The 7,856-nt window shown below is 30.0% G+C and overlaps 1 protein-coding gene across 2 annotated transcripts; it reads left to right on the forward strand.

Moving 5' to 3' along the window:
- Positions 1-4,189: 4,189 nt before the first annotated feature.
- LOC105778312 (DNA repair protein XRCC4) lies at positions 4,190-6,660 on the forward strand. 2 transcript variants are annotated; one of them, XM_052621723.1, is made up of 5 exons: positions 4,190-4,503; positions 4,592-4,734; positions 4,882-5,013; positions 5,205-5,327; positions 6,258-6,660. In XM_052621723.1, the coding sequence occupies exons 1-5, from the start codon at positions 4,356-4,358 to the stop codon at positions 6,498-6,500; spliced, it is 789 nt and encodes a 262-aa protein (XP_052477683.1). In that variant the 5' UTR covers positions 4,190-4,355; the 3' UTR covers positions 6,501-6,660. The 2 variants fall into 2 exon arrangements, with proteins under 2 accessions (XP_052477683.1, XP_012457454.1); XM_012602000.2 differs by having other exon boundaries at positions 4,191-4,503; positions 4,882-5,010.
- The last annotated feature ends 1,196 nt before the right edge of the window (positions 6,661-7,856 follow it).

Raw genomic sequence — 7,856 nt, forward strand, 5'->3', positions numbered from 1 at the left:
GGCTATTTGATTAGCACTAAGTGTGTGAACTAAATTATGAGGTTGAATATCGAGCACTAAGTGTGCGAAACTAAATCATGATGTTAAATGACGGGAACTAAGTGTGCGAAACCGAGATCAATTTAGTTAAGTGAGAGAAGAGCATCAATGGTGCAATTTTATTAATGCTTCGATAAATTATTTAGTACAAATTGTACTGATCCGATGAATGATAAATGTGACATATATGTATATGTTGGTATAAGTATGTAATATTTAATTAATATATGCTATCAAAGTTAGTGATTATGTCAATTGGGATACAAAAGTATATGACGTAAATGAAAGTATGTATGCGTGTGAAAAGCCTATATATATTTGGCCAAAAGGTAAGCGTATGAAAGGTCAAAATTATGTTTTATATGCAGTTATATATGAATGAGTACATTCGGCAAAGAATGGGTATATGATTTGAAAGTGAAAAATAATAACTATGTTATTATTTACAGGTATATTCGGCCAAGTTGAAATTGGTTCATAGTTACATAATTGATATTTAAATTTTGCAAGCTCGAATATGTACATACGAATATGATTGCATTATTCGGTTTTGTTATTGAATTATTAACGTCATTAAATTGTTTAATTGCTTATGACTTACTAAGTTGTGATAGCTTATTGTGTATATGTGTTTTCCTCAGTTTTTATAGATTTTGGAAGCTAATTACAGGCTCGGGAATCATCAGCAAAATCAATCACACTATCGTTCGATTATCGGTATCTATAAAAGTTAACTTTTTGAACATATGGCATGTATAGGCTAGTACTTGTTTTGGTTGAATTCTTAAATTTTATATATATGTATATATAGCCATTCGAATATGGCTTGTTGATGATATTAATTATGATGTGAATAGGCCAAGTATTTAGCTTATTTTGAAAGTAAGTTTTAAGATATATCTTAGGTGATATGTGTATATAATTTGCTTTATGAATGACTTAAAATGTTGTTTAATTTGGTGTGTATTCGGCATGATACTTAGATTCAATTTTGGGACTATGTTTCATGGTTTATTAGGAGGTTATAATGTTTTAATGGCTTGAAAATAATTGAATGAATTATTAGAATTTGTTTGATTGAGTATTAGATAAATTGTTATTAATGAAGTTTCTTTGGTTATTTGTAAGATGAAATGGTATAAATATATATATATACAATACACTTAAGGACATGAAGAATTTATATGTGGTTTGTGATGCCATGTGTATATGACCAAATTAATGTGGTTTATTTTTGGTCAAGTGATTGATTAAGTGATGATGGAAGTGGAAATAATCTTGGATAATATATATGTATAGTTTAAGATTTGTTCACTTGGATAAATTGGATATATGATTTGTGAAGATGATTTGATTATGGAGTATTAGTAATGATAATGATAGTGATTTTTGGACATGTAATAGCTTAAATTGTAAATATAAATGTTGGGTTAATTTTATTGTGATTACGCAATAATGTTTTAATAGGTCGTTAATTGATTAGTTATATATATGATTTTACAATGTGTAATAATCATAAGTTGATTTGGTATTTGTACATATGAATTAAGATGATTTGAATTGATTTCATGATTATATTATAACATGTTGTATTGGTTATGCAATTAGTTAATAAGTGATTCAAATAAAGGTTTATATTCGGCTTGTAATAAGTTTTAGTAATAATTTAGACCTATGACGTCATTGGTTCTGATTTGAAATGATAATCTGTATGAACTTTGCTATAATTGGTAATGCCCCGTAACCCTATTTCGGTGACGATTACGGGTTAGGGGTGTTACAGAAACTAACTCCCAAACTTGAAAACTTTATTAGTGAAAACAATTGTCTCTAATGAACAATGAAGAAGCCTTTATATAGGTTAGCTAAGTATATCCAAATAAAATTCTAAAGTTTAGTGAAACTCTAACTAATCTAAATAAGTAGTTTAAACTAAAATTTCTTATTTGACTAAGAAACATAAAACTCCTAAACAACTTAAAATACTTAAACAATATCCAAAACTCGGAATAAATAAATAATAAAACCTAATAAATACAATACTAGGCTCAAATAAAATAAAAATTAAGCCTAAAAACTGAACCCAATATGATTTAAACTCGAATTAAAAGCTTAAAAATCGTAATTTTCGTAACAATTCCAACAAAAGGTTGAATAAAAGAATAATAATTTTTTTCACAAGTGGGACTCGAACCCCAGATCTCCAACACCCACTTAAGGCACTAAAACATTGAAGTAGACACACATTTAATGACAAAGTTAACTTTTAGGGTGTTATACAAATCTTCTACACATTTTAGCTTCGGTTGCTACCAATTCCCTTGCATACTTACTCATTCTCACAAACTCTTTTTCATACTCAACTATTGCCGTATTTTTTTGCTTCAATTAAATTAACTCTCTTTTCTTATTCTCAAGATATAATTGGCCGACAATTTTCTTCTTAAACTCTTATAAGAAAAAGTTTCAACTTATCCTCTTAGTAGGATTAACACTCCTTACGATAGGCCACCATTGATAGGCTTCATCTTTTAGCAAAGACATTGCACATATTAATTTATCATTATTGATAAATTGTAGTTCTTTAAAAACTCTTTAGCTATTCTCTTCAGCCCCATGTTTTCTTATCCTTTCAAGTGGAGACTTTGATTCAAGATAAGTAGTTAAGGTTCAAGCTTAGGTTCAGGTCCAAAAGGAGTAAGGGGTGGAAGAAAAGGAAGAGAATGGGCAATAAATCTCGTAAACTGTTGAAGGAATTGATTTAATGTATGAAATAAGGCCTCTGGTGCTAGCCTCCTTCCCTAGTTTGCCACTTGTTCTGGCTCAACTATTGTTTCTCTTTTAGATTCCTAGTTAGCACTTAGATTCGTAGGTCCTCCAAGTTCGTTATAGTTCGTAAGTGGTGGTATATTTCCTTCACGATTCATATTCGAAGCTCCACTTTCTACTTCTTTATTTACAACGTCTCGAGAATCATTCTACATCCTCGATCTATAATCACAATTTAAACTTTACCAATGTCAAAATCACATCTCATCATATCAATATATCTTATATGACATGTATTTTTAGACTCTTTCTCGAACCTAGGATTAGAAAACCTAGGCTCTGATACCTAAATAAATGTAACACCCTTTAACCGAGATGCTCAAGTAATGAATGTTACATTTAGCACTAAACATTCTTTACAATATCATATACTTAGATTTTAAACCTTTATCAAGGTCACATCTCACTTTTTAGAACAATATTAGCCAAACGATGAAGTTTAATTGCATTTCAAACTCATTTAGGGTCCCTTTTTGGGCCAATTAAAGATTTTCAATTTTAGGATTGTGTATATCAAGACAAGGACTTCAATGTCTCGGGACATTGTCATGTTACTATAGAACTTTAGCTTCAAAGTTGTCCTATCTTGAGACAAATAGATGCAGGTCTCGAGACAATAGAGCATTTGTCTCAAGACATGCCCCTATTAGTGTAGCTTTTTTAACTTCGAAGTTATTGTATCTTGAGACATATTTCGAATATCTTGACCTGGAACGGGGGACTTGAAATTTTTGCTTTCAAATTTATCTATAATTAATCCAAACATTATCAAAACTCATAATTATATATTATTTTGAATTTTTTAAATTTATAATTATATATTTTAGAATTTTATAAAAAATATTTTAAAAAATTGTATATATGATATATGATTTTTTTTTACATTTTCAACCAATTTAATATATAACATTATAAAAATAAAAAAGGAACGTGGCGTGTTCTGCCACTTGGTCGGTCAACACTGATCAATGATCAGTCAACATCGGTCAACAATCAATCAAAGGTCAGTCAAAGCCAAAAATGTTCTTTAATATTTAAATATTTAATATTATAATTTTCTATTTTCAATTGAAATTTAATATTTTATTTTAAATAAACTTAATTGTCACCTTATATTTTTTCATGGGCCAAAGTTGCCTAACTAAATTTTTTTAATAGACATTACAAAATAGAAAAAATTTATACTTTAGCTACCAAACTGAGACAAAAAAAATTTTAAATACCAAAATGAAAAAAAGTGTATATTTTAAAGGCTAAATAATGAATCACGCCTTTATTACATTAAATATTCTATAAAACCACATGTACCAAATGTGCAGTGCAGTTATCTCTAAATTAAGATTGCAGAGTAAGTTTCCTCTCTTATAAAAGAAAAAAAAAATAAAACGAAACAGTTTTTGAAAAGCAGCAGCGAAGGGAAAGCGGGAAGACTCCATAAGCTGTTCTTGAAAGAGATAGAAATAAATTAGTGTTTAAACACTTAAATAATGGAAAGCAGCTCTACGGCAACGGCAAGACATACTTGCCTTAAGCTGGAAATTCCAAGCACCGATCCTCTCTTCGTGAAAGGCACGTGGTTCGATACTCACTTCCATCTCTCCGTCACCGATGGCCTCCGCGCTTGGCTCTGCAACGGTACTCCTCCGCTTCTCTATCAAAGTTTCCGACCAATTTAATACTTAAATGTTCTATTTTTACTTCAAACATTTTGAATTTGTCGCAGCGACGGAGGAGGAGGTGCAGGAAAGAGCGGCTCAGTGGGATCAGCCCGTCGCTGAATACATTGAATTAGCCGAACGGTATTTAGGGTTTCAACAGCCCGGTACAGTCTACCGGTTCGTTGATGCTGGCGATGACCACAAAAGAGTTAGCTTTTTCCTTTTCTGTGAATTTGCTTAATTCGAAGAATTTGATTTGAATTTGTTTGTCCTTTGAGAAAAACAAAGAAGAGTAAATTTGAGTATCTTAAAAATTAAAACTTGAATTATTTTTTGATTTTTTGTTTTTGGGCAGCTTTCATGGACTTTCGAAAGAGAAGGAACTAAGCTTGAATGGCGATGGAAATTCCAGCCGTCGTATGATAGCCGAAAGATTACAGCAGGAATTTTGGATTTTCTTATGGATGCAAACATTAACCTAAGCGTAGTATTTTCTATATATATATATTTCTAATCTTTGGCCATTGTCTTATTTTCTTGTTGCTTCGATTGGAAGCTCAATGATAAGCTCTTCAGCTTTTTGTTGTTGTTAATTGCAATGGTTATATATGAAATATGTATGTATATGTTTATTCTTATGTCATAATGATACAGATGCTGATAAGAAGAATTTTACAGGAAGAAGTGGTTAGAAAAACTCAATCTTTTGAGAAGCTCAAACTGGAAGCTGAGAAATGTTTAGAACAAAGTGAGAGATTTACCAATGAGAAGATGGAATTTGAATCAGAAATCTATGCAAAGGTGTGTTACCTAAAATATTTGACTTGTTCATGATTATTGTTATTTTATGCCATCTACATAATCAAATGCAAACATCTTTGAATTTTTATTTGTTTTAACAGAAGAAATTGACTTTGAGGGTTACCATTTCTCTAAACCCTCTGTATAGATCTCCATGTTTGAGCCATATTGCCATTTCTGAGGCAAGCTAATGAAATAAGGGAATTTTCAATTTGAATAGGAAGATGAGAGTATTTTGTTAGGAATCTTTTTAAATTTTTATTTGATTATATTTTTGAGCAACTTATGGTTTCATTTTATTATCTTATGCAATTTTTAAAATTTTTCTTGCTTCATCTTCTTGTTTATATTGGGGTTTTCTAGATTCTCTTCTGGAATGATATTTTCTTGATGGCGCGGTTTAGTTGGTAAAGTAGATGTGATTGTTTCGGATTGCTATATAATATAAATATATATATTCTTGAATAGGAATCTCCTGTACTTATATCAGCTCATTTTTTAATTATCTCTTTCATGATTTCTAGACCAGATATGGAACTGAATTTGTATATGATTCTTATTTTTTTCCCTCTGCTTATTAGTTCTGATCTGACTTAGCTAAGGGAAACCATACTTGCTAGAAGATATCTAAAACATTATCACTAATCAATCTTGGCCAATTTTGAGATCAGGGAGAATGAGGAAAAATGGTGTATTCTGTTTGTTATAAGTTAAAACTGTATTTTGTTAGTAAAATGTTAAAAGAAAATTGACAAATACTCCAAAATAAGTGTTAAAATCGTTTTGAATGATAAGTTTATGGTTTCAATGCCAACTCTACTCCAACAGTTTGGAGAGCTGAGCAACATGGCTGGACTTCACCTCACATGTAGTTTGAATACATACAACATTCGCATGTTATGACTGAATTGGTCTTTGTCCCATCTTCAGTTCCTTGGGGTCTTGAATTCAAAGAAGGCAAAACTCAGGGAGCTTCGAGACCAGCTCTCAAAACAGGAAATTGCAGGAAAAGCTTCGGTGGATGAGGAAGAATCTACTGATAAAACAGAGAGCTACCATAGTGGAAGTAATGCAGAGGAAAGTGAAGAAGAAGCTGAAAAGAACATCACAAGCAGTTCAAAGGATATTCCAGCAGGCAGAGATCGTGGTCGAAAGAGAGCTACACGCAAGTAATGATCTGGTTGAGCATAGATTGGTATGTTAACCCAATGCTATTCTCCCTCCCCTTTTGTGTGCTCTTCTTTTCCCTAATCTGTAGATTCTTCAACATCTCTAACAATATATTACAGTAGTTGATATTTCCGGATTGGCATTTTTTTGTCATTTCTAAAAAGTGGCATGTGGTAAGTTTAACATTCGAATATGGACACTATACAATTTTTCGGTTCCAGATTGGCGATCTCATTCGTCTGCAAAAGAAAAACTTGGTCCATGAAATTATGATCATCGAATTCCTAGTTCCCGATTTGCTTTTGCTGTTAAACTTGATGTAGTGTTGATAATTTTAATAGTTTATTGAATTGGTATTTTGTGGTTTTCGGATTTGGATTAAATTGGTTCTGTCATTATTTCTATTACATTATGTTTTAAATATCTCAATACATGAGATAATATTAAATTAATTTTAACCGATAATTTTTAATCACGAGAAATTTTTATTTTTATTTTTGCTTATTTTGAACTGTTTTTTTCTAGGATTAGCATTTAGTTTGTTCTCTAAATTTGTTCAAAAGCACTTAGTTGGTAGTTGAATGTTTTTTGGGACCTAGTTGGTACTTGAATTTGAATTTAAATTTGAATCTCATCATTTAAATTGATATCTATGCACTAACATCTTTTGTTTGTCTTGATATGGTATTGATAATCAATATGGTGATGGCATGCATGTGGTAGTCTTTCAGTATGTCACGTGACGAACATAAATTAATTTTTTTTAAAAGATCTTTAAAATATATAAATTAATCAAAAATTTATTTTTCACATCAAGAATGATCTTATGATTGTCTAGATATGTCTAAATCTAGACACCTATTTGTCTAGATTTATTCTAGGTTTTTTATAAGTTTGTGTATTTTTATATTTTATAAGATATCAATTTTAGGTTATTATTATTTTAAAATATAAAATATATATTTTAAAATATAATTAAAATATATAAAAGCCTATAATATATTGATGAAACATAAAATTTATAATTTTCTAGGTCTTAATATCACCTGCGTTGCACGTGAGTATACTGGTTTATATTTTATTATTTAATAATTTATAACTATATTTAATAATGGAATTATACTTAGCAAAAATCATCACAGGGCTTTCAAAAAGAAAAAAATCGTGGAAATCAAAATCATAAAATAAAATAGTTTTGTAGATCAAAAGGTTGTTTCATTATATACCAAGCGATCACGATATTTATAAAAAATATTTTATGCTTACAAATTTTATATGAATATAGAAATCAAATAAAAAATGAATTTTAGTATGATACAACAAACTGCAAATAGTAGAAGTGAATAAGATCAGAATATA

The sequence above is a fragment of the Gossypium raimondii genome, chromosome 10 (assembly GCF_025698545.1).
Source record: "Gossypium raimondii isolate GPD5lz chromosome 10, ASM2569854v1, whole genome shotgun sequence".
In the NCBI taxonomy this organism is placed as follows: domain Eukaryota; kingdom Viridiplantae; phylum Streptophyta; class Magnoliopsida; order Malvales; family Malvaceae; genus Gossypium; species Gossypium raimondii.

What these genes read in the sequence shown, in the direction of transcription:
- LOC105778312 (XM_052621723.1), top strand. Translation starts at nt 4,356, where the DNA reads ATGGAAAGCAGCTCTACGGCAACGGCAAGACATACTTGCCTTAAGCTG. An exon ending in CTGGCGATGACCACAAAAGA is followed by an intron (nt 4,735 to 4,881) that starts GTTAGCTTTTTC and finishes GTTTTTGGGCAG; the next exon opens with CTTTCATGGACTTTCGAAAG. An exon ending in CAAACATTAACCTAAGCGTA is followed by an intron (nt 5,014 to 5,204) that starts GTATTTTCTATA and finishes AGAATTTTACAG; the next exon opens with GAAGAAGTGGTTAGAAAAAC.